The following is a 23,381-nucleotide window of genomic DNA, read 5'->3' as shown; positions in this document are numbered from 1 at the left end:
AATCATCTGTTAACTTATAAAGCCTTTAACTGTAAACATTAAAAATGAGGAATTATTATTTTTTAACAAAATTTTCAACAAGCATCTCTCTCAATCTTTTTGTTATTTAAGATGATCTAAAAAAACCTAAGAGAAAAATCAAAATAGCAAAAACAGCTTCCCGAATCAAGCTGTTTATAATATATCTCTGAATCGCGGGTCGGAATAAATAGACTGTTTATACTAAAAAGGAATTTTAATAAATAGGACCCGAAATTTCAATCCCCAGGGGATGAGGATACGTTGAGCATCTTCTTCAACTTACCGGCCAATTTGTTTAATGTTTCCTCGCTAGAATCAGTCCCACTAGAAGGAGCCGATACACTCAGGCTCCGGGAAGTATGATCCTTGTTTTTCTTCCTATTCTTTTTCTTGTAACGCAATTGTTTGGGTATTTTATCGAAGGTAGCGACTGATTTTTTATTGCCCTTAAAAATGCCTTCCAAATTCTCGGAGAAAGTAGAGGGAGATTCAACAGATTTCTTATGTTCTTGAATAAGGATGCTTGTAATATACATATAGATAAAAAATTGAATTGGTATTTTAGATTTGATAAAAAAATGATTGAATTAAAAAATTATATATTTATAAGAAATCGGAAATTTATATTAACTTTTTGAACTATGATAAGTTGTTATGCATTTTTTGTATTTATTACCATTTCAAATAAATATTTTTTATTATATTATATTTTAAATATAAATCCATAATTAATCTCTAATATTAATTATTCGAGTTCAAGAACAGAATAAAAATCTTATATGTTTCATCCTATTTTATTAAAATGAGCAACATTCATACTAAAAATTAAATTGAAGAAATAATTTTTTTGAAAAAGAAGATATAGAACTAGAATATATAGATTACAATTCCAGCAAGTTAAGATATTATGATAGAGTCCCAATATATATCATCTTATAGCCCATAAAATTATATATTGGAAAATTAAAAAAAAAATTTTTATATGAAAAAAGTAACAATGTTGATAAGGGAATTTTTTGGATGTTGATATTGGCTAGGAATGTTTATTACCTTTATATTAAACTGTTTAATCAAAAAAAAATTAATTGCGTCTTTTCGTTCAAATAATTTTAGCAATTTATTGATGTATATTATTGTATAGGGATTTACAAATTGTAATCGACCGGATTATTTGAACCTGAACCCTCAATTAAACATATTTTTGTAAGGTTGGATCAGAGATTACTTAAAAAATATATTTCTCCAACCAATCTGATTTAAAATATATTAAAAAATTAAAGATTTTTATGGTATCAGCATATTTATTTTTCTTTCTGTTATTCTTAAATCGATAAATAGGAAATTTAATTTCATCAATTAATGATTTGAAAAGAGCATAAGATTTAAAAAAATATTTATTTATTGACTTTTAATTTTTTTTTATAATTTAGTAAAAATTGATATTTTTATTACACTTGATATGTTGATATTGTAAAAATCTTTTATGAAATCTTTATGTAGGGATTTCCATGCTGTAGAATAAGGCTATTTAAAAAAGTCTAAAAAAAGTTAATTTAGATTAAATGCATGGATTGGAACCATCTTAATTTCTTCTGAATTTTTAATAATTATAATGATTATTTTAAATATATAAAACTAGGTGACACCAAGCATTATTAAATAATCTAAAGTCTATTAACATAGTTCAATCATTATTTATGTCACACATGTTGCTTATATTTGATAAAGATGGAATCTATTGAGGATATTTGAGAATGAAGAGCCTGAACCAGCCCATCTAGTTCAACCTTGCATATAGTAAATACATCGCTGAAAGAATTGGGCCAATTCCCAATAAAAAGAATTATTCGCAAAACAAAATAATAACGAAATTATTAGTTAAAAAAAATATTAAAAATCAGCTTTCCTGAGCCTGATATACAAAATAATAAACTTCTTGGACATTTAAGACATAATTATGAAATTATTTATTTAGAAGGAAAAAAATATCTTCTTACTATGTTGCCCCCATCTTGGGCCTCCAAAAACTTGAGATGGAGTTCAAAGTTACCAATTACTTGAGATGGAGTTCAAAGTTACCAATTACTTGGTGAGAAATTCTAAAAAACTGATAGAATAACAAGGATTTATATGTTATCTCCTAATATAACCTGGGTGATCAGGAAACCATGAATATTATAGACAAATTTACTCTTCTAATGAAATCAGTCGCCCCTATTGAAGAGAGACTATAAATCCATAATGATTAAAGTGAAAATAGAGCAGTCTCAAAAATAAGTTAATTATAAAAATATTTTTGAACGTAAAAAAAAATTTTTTTTTTAAATTTATAAAATACAAATTAAATGAATGAATTTAAATATTGACCATACATATATATCACCAAAAATGGTACTGCAAATATAACATATGAATCAATATTTATGATGTCTGATGAATATGATTCCTAACAAACTGAACTTTAGCAAAAATTTCGATGATTATGCAGACCAGATTGAGTGTGATAAATAATGAATAAAATTTAAGCGTTTTTAAAAATGCACCCTAAACATAATATTGCCACATCAAATAAAGATAATAATGATAATCAAAAATCTCAACAGATATTCCTGAATTCTACAGAACGTTCTGTTATGTACAATAGAATATTAAGTCAAGAAATTCTAACATTAGATAAAGCATTATTAATTACAGAAAACTGATTACATGAATAACAATACTGGTAAAACTAGAAAAATGAATTTTTCAGAAGGAAATCATATGTTTATATATTTTGAAAATACTAATATTTTGAAGATAGTGAAGGATATTCAAATTAAAGGATAAGTGCTTTTATATATTATATTTGCTTACTTTATTCTTATTATGCTATCTTTTCCAAATACAATTGGATCTTAGATTATATTATGCCCTTATAAGATTTATAGTAAAATAAATTAGTTGATTAATTAGCCATTATCATTTCTTAATCTAAGAGTAGTCTTAGATAGTATTTAAATTCTAAATTTTACAGTAGGTTTTTGTCTTTTCTCAGTTTCTCAATTTATCTTTTAATATCAAACTGATAGTGACAACCACTAATAGTTTAGTAAATAGTTTTCCTTCATTATTGCATCTTTTAAGTTCTGATTTTATTTTGTCCTAATTTATAGTTTTTTAGAATTAGTAGTTGCTTATTTGGTCATTGCCCTTTTACTACAGGAGTTGTTTTAGATAGTGTTATGTTCTACCCCCCCCCCTTGTCCCGTACAACTTATTTCTTTTTTTTCTCCACTTGTTTCTTTTGTTTTCCCATCTTCCTTTATTTTGTTATGAAATTGATATATTATACCTTATTTTTATATTGCATTTGAAACTGGTTCTTACCAGTTTCATGAATGATTGTATCGCGATTAAATAACATCTTTTTTTCCTCATTGTTTTAAAAATTATAAAGGTTGAAAACAAAACACCTTTTTGGATCATTAATTATTTTTCTTTCGTTTTGAAAATTGATATTTTTCTGTAATTTTACTTTGTTGAATAAACTTTGAAAATATTATTTTAACTACGTTGTCCAAGTGATTCCAGGACTAAATCGATAAAACCCGGCCCCCTGGATCCCGTCATCGACCATCCCGGACCCCCGATCACGGACTGTATTTTTCCCATTCAGACTGGGGGACCCATCGGTCCAAATACTAAGGTCCAAATATTACACTGGCGCCCAAAGTACATTCGATAATCTACGACCCGGAAGAACCAACAGATCATTACCTCGAACGTTTTATGCTTATCCACCGCATCAACCTGAGGCAAATTTACTATCCTTATTCTTATCATCATGCGGTCACAGCCTATATTCAAAATTAAAATTAGCCTTTGCACCAAGGCCTATGTTGGAAATGTCAATAGAGGACGTAAAAGCGATTTTGGGAAACAATAATAACAACAAAGGTCTATCAATCAACAAGCTTCGTCAACGCATCCAGCAAGAGGGCTGAACGATTACTGAATATGCGGAAGCTTTGAAAGCTTTGGCCTCACAGTGCGATCTAGGCCCCAGCTGGGACCTTTTCCTGTCCTCCCAATTCGGAGCGGGGATACAATCCTCCGGAATAAGAGGTCACGTAATCACGTCCGATAATATAACGACGTTTAAAGGGAAGCTAAAAATTGCGCAAACCTGGGATATGGCCGAAGCGCTTAACCAAAATAATGCGACGAACCACGCCTACAGCAACCAAATAAACATACCCACAAAGTATATGCATGTACAAAACACCCCACAAACTTTAGAGAATTACTATCAACCCCCATGTCGGAATTTCCCACGGAATGATAACCCAACCTGTTATAATTGCGGGAACGTGGGGCATTATAAATACAATTGCCCAATGAAACAAACTTTCAACAATTATAACTCCTCTCGGTATACTCCTCTAAATATACCTACGACCCAACCCAACGTACCAGACGAAACGACTGCGTACAAACAGACTCAACAAATTTCAAATAACCCACATGATCTCTTGGACCTACCACCCCGGGGTAGCCCAATTTAAGCGGGGAGGAGAATGCCGTATTTCCACAAAAACACCTTTTTTCCCCTCCTTTTTTTTAAACATTGTATTTTGATTTTATATATATTATTTTTTTTTGTGGTCATCCACCTGTTACAAATCCCTTTTTTTTATATGACCTCCACGTGTTTTCAAAATTTAGTCGTAATTAAATCCGCTCTAAACCAGCGGTGCGGCGAATGCCGTTTTATTTATTTTATTGACTTAAGGTAGGGTTTACCTACGTTATTAAATCCGCTCTAAGCCAGCGGTGCGGCGAATGCCCTTTTATTTATTTTATTGACTTAAGGTAGGATCTACCTTCGTTATTAAATCCGCTCTAAACCAGCGGTACGGCGAATGCCGTTTTATTTATTTTTGTAGGAATTAAGAATGAAATCGGCGCCGACGGCCGGGTAGCCGTATTTAAGAGGGGAGGAGTGATTTAAGAGGGGAGGAGTGTTATGTTCTTCCCCCCCCCCTTGTCCCGTACAACTTATTTCTTTTGTTTTCCCATCTTCCTTTATTTTGTTATGAAATTGATAAATTATACCTTATTTTTATATTGCATATGAAACTGGTTCTTACCAGTTTCATGAATGATTGTATCGCGATTAAATAACAACTTTTTTTCCTCATTGTTTTAAAAATTATAAAGGTTGAAAACAAAACACCTTTTTGGATCATTAATAATTTTTCTTTCGTTTTGAAAATTGGTATTTTTTTGTAATTTTACTTTGTTGAATAAACTTTGAAAATATTATTTTAACTACGTTGTCCAAGTGATTCCAGGACTAAATCGATAAAACCCGGCCCCCTGGATCCCGTCATCGACCATCCCGGACCCCCGATCACGGACTGTATTTTTCCCATTCAGACTGGGGGACCGTCCAAATATTACAGATAGTTTCTTTAAAATCCTGAATTTATAGTAGTTTTTACTCTTCTTACATATATAATTACTTTAGTTAGTTTCAACTTATTTTATTACTAAACTTGATGCTTATCCCTTATTAGTTATTCTTCTTACTAGTTATCCTTTCATTACATCTGACTTTATATTTTTTAGAGTTTCTTAGCTAATTAATAACTCTCATTAGTAGGTAGTCCTCTTCTAATTACTCTTTTATATTTTTTAGTGCTAATAGTATATTATTAACTCTCATTAGTAAGTAGTCCTATTCTAATTACTCTGACTTATATTTTTTTGTACCAATAGTAAATTATAAACCCACTCAGGATTAGATAAGCAATTTATAATAAAGGTTGGTAAATTGTATCTAATTATGTGTTAGTTAATTACTTATTAAATTGAAAGATGTGATAGTTAATTATTTAATAAATAAAAAAGGAGATTTCTAATTTTTCACTAAATATAAGAATAGGAAAGTAACTTACATAATAATGGCTGGTAATTGTTTCTTATTATGTGATAGTTAATTATTTACTAAATAAAAAGGAGATTTCTTTTCATAATAAAAGAAAGTTATTGTTAATAAATGTGTAAATGTATGTCGATAGTAACGCTAGGATTTCATAATTATTAACCTATCTCTGTATTAACGTTCGTTTTGTAAATGTATGTCAATCGTAACGCTAGGATTTCATAATTATTAACTTATCATGTACTAACGTTCGATTTATAATTGTTTTTCTTTTACTTACTTTGTAGTAACGTTCGTTTACAATTTATTTTCATAAAGTTTTACTTTTAAATTAGTAACGCTAGTATTTTATAAATGTTAATTTATCTCTATAGTAACGTTAGAATTAGAATTAACTTTGATAAATTTTTTTTTACTTTTAAATATTTTTTCTTTCAGGATTTACATTTTTTTAAAATTTTTTATTATTTACGACGCACATGTGCTAATATGTATTAATATATTTGTTTTGAAATTGAATTTATTTTTTTTCTTAAAATTTTTTTCTCTCCTTCCAAGAATAAAGTTTCTCCGACTTTTGCACATGTCTCCGATTCCCTTTCATTAATACTATGTAAAAAAGAAAATATTATTCTTACGCTAGAAGATAAATTTAAGTTTTGTAATTATTTTCTTTCAAACTAGCAATTGAATTACATTAATTTAATAGATATTAATATTCTTTCTTGTTATATACCGAATTTGAATTTATTTAATTTTTCTTTTCTCTTGTTTTAATATCGCTTACCTTACACTCGTTAAATAATTTGTAAATGACGAATTTCTTTTCGGAAAACTTGAATGTGTTATCTCTAAATATCAGGTCTATGACAGATGATAAAATTGATCAATTAAGGATCCTTTTAGATACATTAGATATCGATATAGCTTGTATTCAAGAGACCCACCGGATGGAAACCAATAAACTAGTTTGTAGGGGCTATATCCTATTTAATTCTGGTGAATCAAATGATAAATTGTCGGGCGTGAGTATTATAATAAAACAGTATTTATCTCGCTATATAATTAATTTCGAGGCTTTATGTAGTAGGTTATGCTACATAAAGTTAAAAACCAAGTGTAAAACGTTAAACATAGTAAATGTTTATATACCAGCACAGTATATAAGTAGAAAGGCGTTTTTCCCTTTTCTATCGGATTACTTACATTCCTTACCTAAACGGGAAAACCTCCTAATCGCAGGGGATTTTAATGTCAAAGTTGGGCGTCGAGGTATCAAAAATCACTTATCGTTGGGTCCAGGAGCCTTAGATATTCATTTAGATGTAGGAGGTAAGAAGTTATTAGAAATATGCCTTAAGTTAGACCTTAGGATAACAATACATTCTTCCAACATCGTGACATATTGACATACTACAGTCCGTCTCATAATACTAGATCACAAATTGATTACTTTTTAAATAATCGTTCAACGAGTGACTGGATTAAAAATGTGAAAGTTCTTCATCGTGTGCTATTTAATTCAGACCATAAGTTCCTTGTCTGCTACATGGTGATTGATCCAAGTGTCTGTATAAAAGGAAAAGATTTACAGGAAAGTCTAATATCAAAATGCCCAAATTGGATATTGAGGCACTTAGTGACCAAAATATAAAGGATAAATATATCAAACTGGTACGGGAAAGACATTTAGTTCAGAAAGATTCTCTCTCTAAATTATCTATTGATTCGTTATGGGAAAATACTAGTGGTATTTTTACTGAGGCGGCGACCATGTCCTTACCAGAAATAGATGATTATCCGAATTGGATTTCGACTGAATCGAAAAGTCTCTTAGTTAATTTAAATGGGAAAGGTCACTATAGAAGAAATAGGGCTAAATACATATTAGATGATATTAGTCATAAACTTAGGAGAGACAAACGTATATACTTGGAACGTCGTGCTGTAGAAATTAATAACTTATTTAACAAAAATGAATCTTTCAAGGCTTTCAGACAATATTTTACATCTGGCCGGAAGCAGCGTATATTTAAATTCTGGCATCAGAATACCCTGATAACTAATCCAAAGACCCAAATGGACATTTGATACAATCATTATTCTAGTTTGTTTAGTGACCAGGTGAGCTCTGTAAATGTTTACCTAGCTCCTAACTCTATTGATGATCATAGTCCTTCCACTTCTAGGCTTTGGCCTCTACAAATCCCATCTTCAAATTCCGCTATTATCAAAGAAGATAATGCCAAATCTACATTATTACATCGTTCTCATCTTCGTGTTCAACCAAATAACCATGATGTTACTATCAAATCTTTACAATCTTTACATTATTCCCACTCCAACTCCCCTCTCCATTCTAATAGTTACAATATTAAAAATAAATCCTCACACTGTTCTTATTTAATTGACCAACATCCTTCCACTTCGAATATTTGGCCTCCACTAATGAGCTTAAATAATAGAACCAATATTCTCCAACAAAGTTCATCTATGGCCCAAATCTCATCCGATGTTAGGATTTTACAACCAACAAAAGCTGAATTAGTTGGAATAATTAGGCAATTGAAAAATCATAAGGCAAGTGGCCAGGATTTACTACATAGTGAATACTTGAAGACTGACCCCATGTTATGTGCGGAGATCCTTCTTCCAATTATATCCAGGGTATGGACCGAAAGGTTTTGTCCGAACGATTGGATGACCGCAATCTTAGTAAATTTCCCCAAAATCAAAAATCCTAAATCCCTTGAGGATTGGAGGGGAATATCAATAAACTCGGTGGTGTATAAGATCTTTGCAAATATTATACTAAATGGATTAAAACCTCTGGTGGAACCTCTATTCGTGAATTCATTGGTTGCGTTTAGGAAAAATCGTAACGCATTGGAGGCGATTCTAGCATTAAAAATTCAACTAGAGAGAGCGTTAGTAAGGAAAAGACAATTGATAATTGTTGCACTAGATTTTAAAAAAGCTTTTGATTCGATAATACTTTCCAAACTTTGGAGGACTTTAGAGGAGTTGGGTACTTCTTTAATTTTGATAAGTCTGTTGAAATTAATTTATAAGGATTATTCTATTCAAATTGTTCATGCGGGGGAAAAATCACCGAAAATTTTGATATTGTTGGGATTGAAGCAAGGTTGTGTTTTATCAACGATTCTATTCAACATTGTTATTAACCATATTATAATCAAAGTCAGAGATACACAATTTGCTCAATGGTTTCCCGGAAAACTAAGCATTATAGCTTTCGCCGATGATTTATGTTTAGTCGGTGAATCGACGTTTTACAGTCAGCCTTAAATTGTATCATCTTAGAGGCGGGACACTTTGGCTTATTACTAGATAAAAACAAGTCAAAAATTATGACGTCCAACTATTCTTCTCCACTGATTAATTTAACTATAGATGGATGTAGGATTACTGAAGTAACTACTTTAAAATATCTAGGTGTTTTATTCAGAGTTGTACAAAAGATCTTCTTTGAAGATTTTTGAGCGAGATCTAGCTCAAAAATTTGAGCAAGATCTTTGAAGATCGTAAAATTTGAAGATCTTTTATTTTTTTAAAATTTTGTGTAACGTAAAGATCTTCATGATATTTATTTTTTTACCCCTTTATTAAAAGCCCAGATGTTTTTCAATTTTCATCAAGGCAGGAGGAGAGGTATAAAACATAAAAGAAATATTATATTAATAAAATTGAAAAACATCTGGGCTTTTAATAAAGGGGTAAAAAAAATAAATATCATGAAGATCTTTGAAGATCGTTACACAAAATTTTTAAAAAATAAAAGATCTTCAAATTTTAAGATCTTCAAAGATCTAGATCTTTTTATTTTGAGCAAATGTACAACTCTGGTTTTATTGGACAAGAAAGGTTGTACAAAAAAAGATCAACAGTCTAAACTAAATAAGACCAGAATAAAGTACAGGGCTCTGATGAAGATTTGGTCCTCACAGCAAATTTCGATTCCATTGAAGATTAGACTATTTAAAGTCTTAATTATGGCCTCTCTTTACTACGGTGTAGAAACATGGAACGATACTAAGTCGGATAATAACAAGATGCAAATATTTATTAATAAATGTCTAAGATACATTACTAGAACCTTCTATCCTCGTAATACTACAAATTATAGGCTTTGGGCTAGATGTGATATTCTTCCTATTCATAGAATGATAGAATATAGGAAAATCGAGTTGGTGGGTCACATAATAAGACATCCTTCGAACAACTTAATACATCAAGCTCTTATAAATCAATCTCAGGAAGACATTGCTCTTAAACCTTTTCTATCCTTTAAGGGCAGTTGGTTTGGAAGAATGGTAAGGTCTTTGGTAGAATAGAACTCGATTTATCTTGAGATTTTTTAAAGACGGCTTCATCAGACAGGAAAATATTCAAATATATTCTGAGACTCATATATGAGCATATGACAAATAACTGCTAAATGAGGTTAAAATTGATAACTTTAAAATTGAAACTTTGTTCATAATATGTATTTTAAGTTATTATTTTCTAGAAATGGGGTTTTTCTAATATTTATTAGGACTTAAGGTTTCTTTCCATAATCGTCTTAATAATAGTTTATTATTAGATATTTATTTAAAGATGGCCAAACTTCTTCTCTAAATTTATTGTAATTTTAGTTTAATTTTATTCTATTCCTAATTGTATCCCAATTGTATTTTAATCATACGTTACTGTTTGATACTTGTTTAATTTAAAGTTGACTAGGTCTCTTCTTTAATTTATTATAATTTAAGTTTCTTTTCCTTTTTCCTTAAGCCTAATTCCAATTGTTCTAATTTAAGTAATTGTGATATACTCTTAAAGATTAGTAGTCTTTTCTTATTATCGGCAAAATGATAATGGCTTTTCCTTCCTTTATTGTATTTAATTATTCCTTAATGTAATAATTAGACGGTTGTATTTGGAAGACTTTAGACAGTTTCCTATATCTATTCAGTTCTCCTTATAATATAATTTCTATTTATCTCCTGCTATACACTTCATTGGAAGGGATTAGTTCCACTCATATATTAGTTTCCTGGGTACATGGTTTGTCGTTATCCTGAGAAAAAAACCAAAATAATTATATAAGGATGGGCCATCATATAATTCACGTTCGCTCATCTTGGGTAGGTCTATGACTAACGTGCAAGATAAGATAAGATAAGTAAGATAAAAGGGTATGAATAAATACTGCATTGCTAAAAAGCAATTAATCATAATCAATCAAAATTTGATTATATAATATTTTTTTTTAAATAATTTTCAGAAACTTTTTTTTCAATGTACATAAATCAATTTTTTATTAAGTAAAAAATGGAGATAAAATATTAAATAATTAAAAATTATATTTTTACGTAATATTATTGGAAAAAAAAATTATTTACTAGCTTATTACAACTTAAATTTATTTTTTCAATTACAAAATTTAACAAATATATATCCATAAGAGGGCGTTAAATGCATAAATATGAAAATATATTTTTAGGAAACCAGAATAATTATCGGATAGCGCTTCTTTATATTTGGGTGTAAATACATGTGAAAAACCTAAATTTTTTTAAAAAATATAGGTTTCTTTGAAATTTAATTAATGAGTAGGGTTATAACCGAAAAATAATAGAAAATTTGTAAGGCACATATTGCTGGCGTTTTTGATCAAAATTTCTTCATTTTTGGTTTATACCTGTATATTTAGGTATTAAGCATTATCCTAAAAAATATTTTGAAAATATAATGATATGGCCGAATGCCGAGCACAAAATCGAACTCTTACTAAATATTCGATTGACCAAATTTGGTAGTAATATTAATAAGAAAATGTTCATTTTTGGTTTATTTATCTATAAATATGTGTAAATCGTTATATCAAAAAATATTTTAAAAATATCGTGATTTGACAGATAACCGATTTGAAACCGGGTTAATGACTAAATACTGCATTGCTGCGTTATCCATGGATTCTTCATTTTTGGTTTATACGTGTACAATAACGTGTTAAGCATTATTCTAAAAAATTATTTGAAAATATTATGATTTGACCGAATACCGAGCTCAAAACTGACCACTTACTAAATATTCTTTCTATAGACCAAATTTGGTAGTAACATTAATTGGAAAATGTTCATTTTTGGGTTAAATATCTATAAATACGTGTAAAACATTATCCCAAAAATATCGTGATTTGACCGATAACCGATTTGAAACCGAAATACTGCATTGCTGGCGTTGTCCATGGAAAGTTTTTCATTTTTGGTTTATATGTGTACATTAATATGTTAAGCATTATCCTAAAAAATATGAAAATATTATGATATGACCGAATGCCGAGCACAAAACAGACCACTTACTAAATAATCGATTGACCAATTTGGTAGTAATATTAATTGGAAAATGTTCATTTTTGGTTTATTTAGCTATAAATACGTGTAAATCATTATCACAAATATTTTAAAAATATCGTATTTGACAGATAACCTATTTGAAACCGGGCCAATGAATAAATACTGCATTGCTGGCGTTATCCATGGGAAATTTTTTAATTTTTGGTGTACAATAACGTGTTAGGCATCATCCTAAAGAATATTTTGAAAATATTATGTGACCGAATGCCGAGCACAAAACCGACCACTTACTAAATATTCGATTGACCAAATTTGGTAGTAATATTATTTGGAAAATGTTCATTTTTGGTTTATAAATCTATAAATACGTGTAAAACATTATCCCAAAAAATATTTTAAAAATATCATGATTTGATCGATAGCCAATTTGAAACCGAAATACTGCATTACTGTCTTTATCCATGGAAAATTTTTTATTTATGATTTATATGTGTACATTAACGTGTTAAGCATTATCCTAAAAAATATTTTGAAAATATTATGTGACCGAATGCCGAGCACAAAACCGACCACTTACTAAATATTCGATTGACCAAATTTGGTAAAATCTATAAATACGTGTATAACATTATCTAAAAAAATATTTTAAAAATATCGTAATTTGATCGATAACCGATTTGAAATCGAAATACTGCATTGCTGTCGTTATCCATGGAAAATTTTTCATTTTTGATTTATATGTGTACATTAACGTGTTAAGCATTATCCTAAAAAATATTTTGAAAATATTATGTGACCGAATGCCGAGCACAAAACCGACCACTTACTAAATATTCGATTGACCAAATTTGGTAGTAATATTATTTGGAAAATGTTCATTTTTGGTTAATATATCTATAAATACGTGTAAAACATTATCCTGAAAAAATATAGAAAATATTATGATTTGGCCGAATGCCGAGCTCAAACCCCACCACTTGATAAATAATCTTTAAAATTTTTAATGTTCCAAAAAAAATAATTTCAATAACAAAAATTTCTCCCTCCACCCCTCTCTCCACCTCCGTCGAGATTACCTGAATGTTTGCTATATTTAAATTTCATGAAAATTTAAAATTCTAAAAATTTTTAAAAAATTTGACATTTTCCTAAAGCTAAAATAAATGAAAAGCGAAAGTACGTAAAAAAATAATAAACAAATAAATAATAATTACAATAGCCATTAAAATTTAAAATTATTATATAATTATAAATCATATCTAATTTGGTAAGCTAAGGCTTCTAATTGTCTTTATTAAACTATATATCTACAATTTTAAAGTAAAGACGATTGATATAAACAATTATCAATATAATATAATTGGTTACAATTTCGTAAACTAAAATATGGCGGAGTTTACATTGTATATAGGCCTAAAACGATTTATTTGATATTCGATTCGATTCGTATTTTACGAATACGAATAACACAATTATTCGATTCGAAATTTTGAATCGAATATGAATAATGAAGAAAATTATTCGTATTATTCGAAATTATTTATATATAAATATTCGTAATTATTCGCAAATATTTTATTGCAAGTAAAATAAAAAGAAATAAATAAATTTACCTATTGGATATCATTTCGTTTTATTTTATTTCCTATTATCAAATATCAAATCATAACAAGTTATATTTGCTGAAAAAGTTTAATGGAAGAAAAGGAAAAGCTTCAAAGTAAAATATAATTATTTTATTTTAATTGTTTCTCTTTAATCATTTTTGATGTTATGAACAAGTCAAAACATTTTTATAGAGTGTGCCTCTTTCCCATATTCTCGAGCTTCTGGCAGATAAATAACTAATTTTTTTTGACTAGTTCTTATTATTTGATTAGGAAAATCCTTTTCCCATTTAGTAACCTTATTTTTGGCAAATTTTAAAGACAATCTAATTCAGATAGTACATTATAATATCTTCATCCTCTAAAAATTATATTAATAATTAAATAAAGGAAATTTATGCTACTAAAGTATTTTTAATAAAATCTATAATGAAATACTTTCTAAAATTTTGTTATATTTTATATGCAAATATTTAAAATGTAGATATTTTAAATAGATTATAATTTTAAAAATTTTATTTTGTCATAATCACCTTCACCTCTAATAAAATGATATTAATAATAAAAATAAATACATGATTAAATATAGGAAATTTATGTTACTAAAGTATTTTTAATAAATAAAATCTATAATGAAATACTCTCTAAAATTTGTTATATATTGTGCAAATATTTAAAATAAATTTTAAAATGTAGATATTTTATATAGATTATTTTAAAATTTTTATTATATAAAAACTATTTAAAAAAATATAATTTAACAATTACATAAAATATAAATTTAAAAAAATATATAAATAATACACTGTGATTAAAATAGTATTTCCATAAATTTTAAGAATTAATACAAAAATTATATAAATGTTATAACTAAGAATTTATTTTACAAAAATAAATATTATTTAAAACTAATATTATCATATTGCTATTTTTGATTTGAATTTATAAAGAAAGTAATTTTCTCTAAGGTTTTGCTAATTCATAATAGGAATAAAAATAGTAAATTAAAATAATTTTATTTTTTAAAAAAAGACCCCCCCCCCCCACATGCCTATGCCACTTTTAATTAATTTACTGTTTTTTTTTTCAGCTTCTAATGTGTCATTAATCTGGAAATTCAGGAAGGATGGTAAACTTGGATTTTATATGATATAATGTTAAAATATATTTAAAGATCAATTAGAAAATCTTGATGGAAGAAGATGTGGTGAAGGACATAGTCAATCCTCAAATAGTTCAAGATCTACATCAATCTCTGATCAATCTGAACCTTTTAATGCTAGGTGAAAAAATTCTTTAATATGGAATCATTGTCTCCATGATGCTAAAAAAGAAACAGCTAAATGTAAAATATGCAATGTGGAGATAATGTGCAAGAAAAAAACTACGTCAGCCCTAATTAATCATAACAAAAGATTTCATCAAAAACAAAATAATACTATTAGAAACTATTTAAATGATATACCCAAAACAAATGCTGATGATGTTAAGCATTATTTATTAAAATTTTTGCTAAAGTCAAATATACCTTTTAAAATTCTCGCCACTCAGGAATTCAAGTCCTTCTTTAGAACTTTAAATCCTGAAATAAAAATATGCTCAATACCGTCAATTAAACTATATATGAATGAAATTTTTAATAAAAAATTCAATAAAGTTAAAATAATTATAAATAATTTAAAATGCCAAATTAACTTTACAACTGACATATGGTCAAGCCTTACTAAAGTACCATTTTTAGGGTTGACCTGCCACTTTATTGATGAAAAATGGGAGATGAAATCATTGTTAGTTCTATTTACTGATTCGAATTCTGGTGAAAATATTTATAAAGAGTTTTCTCAAATTATAAAAAATTATAATATCGACATAAGTAAGATAGCAATTACTTGCGATAATGCTAGCTCTAATTCTACTTTCATAAAAATTCTTCGTATAAAACACCCAAATTGTGAAATTTTACATGTGCGATGTTTTGCACATGTACTCAATTTAGTAGTACAGGAAATACTTAAGAAAGTAGACAGGCAAGTATCAAAATTAAGAACAATCATAAAGATTATTCGCAATTCTTTTACAAAGACAAATATTATGCAAAATGTGTGCTGCTCCCTACTTCCCCCATATGAAATATTTAAAATTAAAATTAGACACATCCATCAGATGGAATAGCTCTTATTTAATGGTCGAAAGAGCTATTAAAATGAGAAGGGCTATTGATGAAGTTGTGACTCAGATATATGATGATATATCTGATATCGAAGAAAGAAAACTGAGCGTAGTAATTTAATTTTATTTACTAATTATTATTTTTTATCAGGATGATTGGACTACTTTAATAAACATACAAAACAAATTAAAGACTTTTTTTGATTTTACCGAAGATCCTTTCTATGTTTCTTTAATCGAACATTTAAATTCATTTGATCTCGATTTTATAAACTATCAGTGCGATTGAGAAAATAGAAACTTATTATAACTTAACAAATATTCACACTATAATATCAACAATACTGGATCCTAGACTAAAAATGGAATTTTTTGAGCAACTACCAACTACCAACTACATATAACATAGACACGACAAATCTATTAGAAAAATTTAAAGATGTATATGATGATTACAAAATAAAATATAATATCAAATCAACATCAGTTAACCAATAGTACAGTCGAACATGGATAGAATTTTTAAACAAAATAACATCGCATCAGTATGTGAGGTGGAGACATATCTTAACGAAATAAGAATCAGTTCAAATAAGAGTCCCTTAGAATGGTGGAGATTGCATGGGGATCGTTTTCCTGTATTGTCAAAAATGGCAACTGATATATTGTCAATTCAGGGATCTTCAGCTTCATGTGAGCGGTTGTTCTCAATAGGAACAAATATGATAATGAAAAAAAGAATGTCTTTGAAGGAGGAAACTATTAGAAAGACTTTATGCTTAAAAAATTGGATATTATCAAATTCGGATTTACTATAATTTTATATTTTTGTGTATTATTTTCTATTATTATAAAATGAGATTATTATATATTTTTAAAAATTTTTACTAAAATTGAATATTAGATTGAAGAAATAGTTTAAATATTTTTTTATAAGCAATTCTAATTCTAAAAATCGGATATTTTGGTCAATTTGTTTGGTTAACGTTATATGAAATCATTGGGTTTTATTTCGTTTATTTTCTATAAATTTTTATATTGTAATGACAATTAGTTTAGAGAATCCTTAAAAGTTTCATCTTTAAACATCTGTAAAAATTTTTTTGTAAAATATTTTATAAGCTTTAGAAAAATTTTCGAAATACGAATTATTCGATTCGATTGGTTTTTTTGTAGGCCTAATTGTATATAAATCATGGCTTATTAGTTATTACAAAATGGTCAGAAATTTTTAAGGGTATCCCTGGTGAGTTAAAAAGGTTATTGATTCAAATTTGATAAAAAGTAATTTTATAACCTTGTGTTGGCATTTATATGCATAGGACTTTATTTCTGCTCACCCGAGGAGGGTATCCTAAAAAGTTTCCGACCCTAAGACAAGGGAAGTCTATCGACTTTCAAATGCTTAGCAAATAGATCTATCGATCATATATAGTGGGCTTATCGGCGCTTTTAAAATTAAGTATTTGGGTTTGGTGGACTATTACCCCCTATATTGGTGTTTTATTAACAAAAATATTTGTACTAATTATCAATTTATGATTGCTATATAATGCATTAGTGCTAAAGGCTATCAAGTTTTAAAGAGTATGTTATTGCGGAGGAGGTAAAGCACGTTCCTCCGGGTCAGGGGAGCGTTCCTCATTGTCCAAGAGTTTGTCCGATCCGACCGTATTATTTTCTTCAGTTAGATTTAACGTTTCGTCGAATAAAACAAAAATGACTATCAAATTTGATCGAATATATAGTAAGTGGTCTATTTTGAGCACGGCATTCGGTCAATCATGATATTTTTTAGGATAATGCGTAATACCTTAAACCAAAAATAAAGAATTCTCCATGGATAACGCCAGCAATGCAGTATTTCGGTTTCAAATCGGTTATCGGTCAAATCACGATATTTTTAAATATTTTTTGGGATAATGTTTTACACGTATTTATAGATATTTAAACTAAAAATGAACTATTTCCAGTTAATATTCCTAATTTGGTCGATCGAATATTTAGTAAGTTGTAGGCTTTGAGCTCGGCATTCGGTCTAATCATAATATTTTTAAAATTTTTTTTAGGATAATGCTTAACACGTTATTGTACAAGCAAACCAAAAATGAAGAATTTTCCATGGATAACGCCAGCAATGCTGTATTTAGTCATTGGCCCATTTCAAATCGGTTATCTGTCAAATCACGATATTTTTAAAATATTTTTTGGGATAATGATTTACATATATTTATAGCTAAATAAACCAAAAATGAACATTTTCCAATTAATATTACTACCAAATTTGGTCAATCGAATATTTAGTAAGTGGTCGGTTTTGTGCCCGGCATTTGGTCATATCATAATATTTTTTATGATAATGCTTAACACGTTATTGTACATGTATAAACCAAAAATGAAGAATTTTCCATGGATAACGCCTGCAATGCAAAGTATATAGGCAGGCACGGTTTCAAATCGGTTATCTGTCAAATCACGATATTTTTAAAATATTTTTTGGGATAATGATTTACACGTATTTATAGATAAATAAATCAAAAATGAACACTTTCCAGTTAATATTACTACCAAATTTGGTCAATCGAATATTTAGTAAGTGGTCGGTTTTGAGCTCGGCATTCGTTCAAATCATAATATTTTCAAAATATTTTTTAGGATAATGCTTAACACCTAAATATACAGGTGTAAACCAAAAATGAAGAGATTTTGCATTACAAATTTTCTATTATTTTTCGATTCTAAACCTACTCATTAATTAAATGTCAAAGAAACCTATATTTTTTAAAAATTTTTAGGTTTTTCACATGTATTTACACCCAAATATAAAAAAAGCGCTATCCAATAATTATTCTGGTTTCCTAAGAATATATTTTCATATTTATGCATTTAACGCCCTCTTATGGATATATATTTGTTAATTCCTGTACTTGAAAAATAAAATTTATTGTGAAATATGTTATTTAAATAAAATAAATTATAAATTTTTATGTAACCCTTTCGCTCACCTACAAAATAAAAACTGTAGCCAATGCCAAAAAAAAGAAGAAAGTTGTAATAAGCTAGTAAATATTTTTTTTTTCCAATAATATTACGTAAAAATAGAATTTTAAATTATTTGATATTTAATCTCAATTTTTTACTTAATAAAAACTTATTTATGTACATTAAAAAAAATGTTTCTGAAAATAATTTAAAAAAAAATATTTACAGTGAAAGTGGGGGATATTTTTTACCAGATGTTAAAAAAAAATAAATGATATTATTTTAATCATACTTAAACATTAATCTATGTTAAAAATATATAACACTTTCAAACAATGCCGCACTTGAAGTTTGTAATTAAAAAAAACTTTTTTAATACATAAAAAAATATATTTTTTCACATATCATTTAATTTAATATTTTTGTATATTTAATTTAATATTAATTAATTTTCCTATCTTTAATATAGATTTTACTTTTTCGATGTTTAATATTGATTATATACTTTCACATAATTTTAATAACTCTCCTTTATTCCCAAGTACTTCTGTAAATTATTCTTTGCCAATCTCAGATGAGAATGATATGGAAAATTATCAATCACATTCTAACATTTCTGCAAATAATAATTCTTTAGCAACTATTAATGAAAATATAAATCATCCTCAACTATCCTCTATTCCTAAACCCAAAAGAACATACAATTGTTGGAACAAAGATAAAATTGAAATGGTAATGAAAATTTGAGCAATGCCAGAGGAATAACAGATGAAGATTAAGGACATAGTTAAATTTGTTAATATGTCGACATTTCCAGAAATTATTGGTGATTCCTTAAAAAATTCTCTCTTACAAAGAGGGAGTAAAATCTAAGGTACAGCAAACATTGAAAGGCTAATTATGGACCTGCTAATGGCCAATAATACCTACACAGTGAAGGATATAATTGAGAATTTGCCTTCTGGTTCGCCAAAAAATATTGGAACCATAAGAAAATATATCAAAAACATCCGATAGTCCAAAAAAGAGCTGGGAAAGAGCCGGATCGCATGAATACACCGGGAGCTATCAATATTCGGCAAGTGTATTGCCGCAGATTGCTGAACATTTCCAGAGAAAGACTCTATTTTCTCGACGAAACAGGCATCAATTTTCATGTTGTACCTGTCTATGCTTGGGCACCATTCAATGTGAGACCATCAGTAAAGGTTCCACCCTCAAAAGGAAAAAATATAAATGTACTTTGCACTATAGGAATTTGTGGAGTTTTGCATTATAAAATCATCGAAGGATCATATAATGAAATATTATTCCGTGATTCGTTAACGGATATAATTAGCATGTTACCACCTGATGCCATCTTAGTTATGGATAATGCTTCAATACATAAAAGTCATCTAATTGATGCTTATAAAGAGAGAATAGAGTATCTTCCCCCATATTTACCACAATTGAAAATTTTTTCGGGGTCTTCAAAAACAAATATAGGTCATTAATTCCCAGACCAAGCACAAGGGGGCAAATAATAACCAATATAAATCAAATTATGCATCAATACCAATTGACTAAAGTAATCTAAATATATAATAAATTAAGATTAACATTTTTTAATATTTTAATTAAATAGGTACTACTAAGCAAGCAATTTCTATGACTATGAATACCATTTAAATATTTTATATAATCAATATTCACGTATCAGTGTAATTACGAATATATTTCTTATTATATAATGTTTATATGTAATATACGAATTGAATAAAATATTAAATAATAAAAGTTATGTCTCACATATGATAAAATAAAGTGAGAGAAAAAAAAATTAAATTTTTAAAAAGAATCAATTTTCAAATAAAAGATTTTAACTAAGATTTAATAACTAAGATGAATATTTAAATTAGAGGTCTGCATTGGGCGGGTTTTTAGCCAAAAAGCCTGCCCACTCGTTATTTTGAAATTTATTAAACCCGCCCACCTAATTTTTAAAAATTATTTTAATGGCTGGTTAGGCTCTTTTATTTATTTAAATGTATTTTTAATTAAACATATATAATATGCCATATTATGAAATAAATATTTTTAATAATTGGAGTCGTCTGCTCATTTCGTCTGAAAAATATGAAAAATTTACCCGCCCATTACTTAAAAACTTTTTCAACACTCCCGCCACCCGCTCATTGTTGAAAATATTTTAAAAAACCTGACCATGTCTATTCAAAGTATGGGCGGGCGTAAATCTTGCCCAATGCAGACCTCTAATTTACATATAATTATTTTTAAATTATTATACCTAGAATATCTTTAACTAAGCAAAAGAAAAAAAGGTGATAACAAAACTTTTTATAATTTTTTATGTAAGTGTGACATTAAAAAAGTTGTTCAATATTTTTTTAACATAGATTAGTGAAGGTCAACGGTCAGGTCCTATCGGTCTTAGACCGGCACCGGACCGATCTTTTTGTTGAGGACCGTGTTCCGGACCGGTCTTTTATTAATATTTAAGTTTACTTTACTATTCAATTAATATAATTTTTTTGTATTTTTTATTTTATGATATTTTTCTAGAGGAGTTATTTTAGATTTTGTTAATTTTTTTTTTACAATATGAAAACCATAAGTTTGTTCAAGAAACATTTTACTTATAGTCCTAATAAAAAACAAAGAATATGTTTTCACTGTAATACCAAATTTAACATATCGTCAGCAACAAGTAACAAAATAATTGTTTATAATTTTTTAAGCAATAAATTAATCAAAATAAGCAGTATTAAAATATTTTGGTTATTATTTATATATCTATTTTTTCTTAAGAAACTGTCTGAATAATTCATTGTCAAAATAATTTAACCTTATTCTTAATAAAATAATTAGGTACCTTAAGCAGACATTTGATAAAACATAAAATTTATACTTCTAATAATGAAAATATCTCAAAAACACAATCTACTCTTAATTTAAATATGCCCTCCACAAGTACAAAATCACTTTCTTCAATACCATTGGATAAATTCCAAACAGATCATATGAACCAACTCATTATAAAATGGGTAATAATGGACTCTCTGACAATGAAGACTTTTGAAAGTTCAGGTCTTCATAATTTAATCAAATATTTAAACTCAACTGCTACAATTTGGTCAAAAAACAATGTTAAAAATTTTTATACAGCTAATTTTGAGAAACTAAGAAATTTTCTAAAAGATATTTTAAATAAAAATAATTCTTTAATAAGCTTTACCACAGATATGTGGAGCAATATAAATAAAATTTCATTTATAGCCATTACTGCACATTATATTGATTCTTCTTTTACATAAAAAATATTTTACTAGATATAAATCATATCCCATTTCCTAATACTTCTGAAGAAATATCCTTAGCTATAAAAGAAGTAATTGATGTATATCAATTGGAGGAGAATATACTGGCCTGTACAACAGATAATGCCAATAACATCCTAAAAAGCATGGATATTTTGCAGAATATTTATAAGGAACAAAAATTTAAAGGCTTTAGATGCTGTGCCCATATTCTAAACCTAATATCTCAGGAAGGTTAATCATATATTACAACTATCCTAGAAAAGTGTAGAGACATAGCCTTTTCTATAAATAAATCACCCAAAATAAATCAAGCATATGTACAAATATGTGAAAATAAGGGTATTACAAAATTTAAAATCCCTTCTGATATCCCTATTAGATGAATAGCTCCTATTTAATGATGAATACAATTTATGAGGTATTTACATTTTTATCCAATTATTTCTAAAAAATATTTAATTATTAGAACATGGATGCTATAGAAGAAGTAGTTGAATTACAAACAATTTAAAGGGGTTTTCTTTACTGAGTGTGAAAAAGAAGACCTTAAAGAGGCTCTAGATTTTCTAAGGCCCTTCTATAAAACCACACTTGATTTATCAGGAACCAAATATCCTACAGTTGGGATTTCCATGTTATATATGGAGAATATAAATAATGAAATTTAAAATAATATAAAAAAGGATAATAACAATACAAGAAATTCTTAATAACATGCTGGTTAAAATGCAGAAATATCTCAAAGAATTATTTTGCTATGAATCATATGTCTCAACATTATTGGATCCGAGATTAAAACAAGTTTAAATGCCTAATACTCTTAATAGAATTGAGTATATGACCAAATTTTCAAAATATGGAAAATAGGAAAAATACAGGAATAACGGATTCTCAGGTATATTTTTAATATTTATTTATTAAATCCTAATTTTCAAACATTTGTGCCAGGAAAAAATCAATGAATTTAGTTTTTTAGAAAGAATTTTAT

The 23,381-nt window shown here is 27.8% G+C and overlaps 1 protein-coding gene across 3 annotated transcripts in view; it reads right to left on the bottom strand.

The window, feature by feature from the left end:
* Window positions 1-23,381, bottom strand: part of LOC135931483 (uncharacterized) — a 187,143-nt gene continuing 163,762 nt past the window's right edge. For 2 of the 3 annotated variants that reach the window (XM_065468619.1, XM_065468620.1), the window contains exon 20: window positions 2-543. In XM_065468619.1, the coding sequence (XP_065324691.1) occupies window positions 258-543 (286 nt within the window). In that variant the 3' untranslated portion in view covers window positions 2-257. Of the gene's footprint in view, window positions 544-23,381 lie in introns of all 3 variants that reach the window. The other variant, XM_065468621.1, reaches the window with a different exon arrangement.

The sequence above is a fragment of the Gordionus sp. m RMFG-2023 genome, chromosome 1, assembly GCF_954871325.1.
Source record: "Gordionus sp. m RMFG-2023 chromosome 1, tfGorSpeb1-WG-v2, whole genome shotgun sequence".
Lineage (NCBI taxonomy): Eukaryota > Metazoa > Nematomorpha > Gordioida > Chordodea > Parachordodidae > Gordionus > Gordionus sp. m RMFG-2023.
Note: the sequence above shows the minus strand (reverse complement) of the source record. Positions and strands in the feature narration are given on the sequence as shown.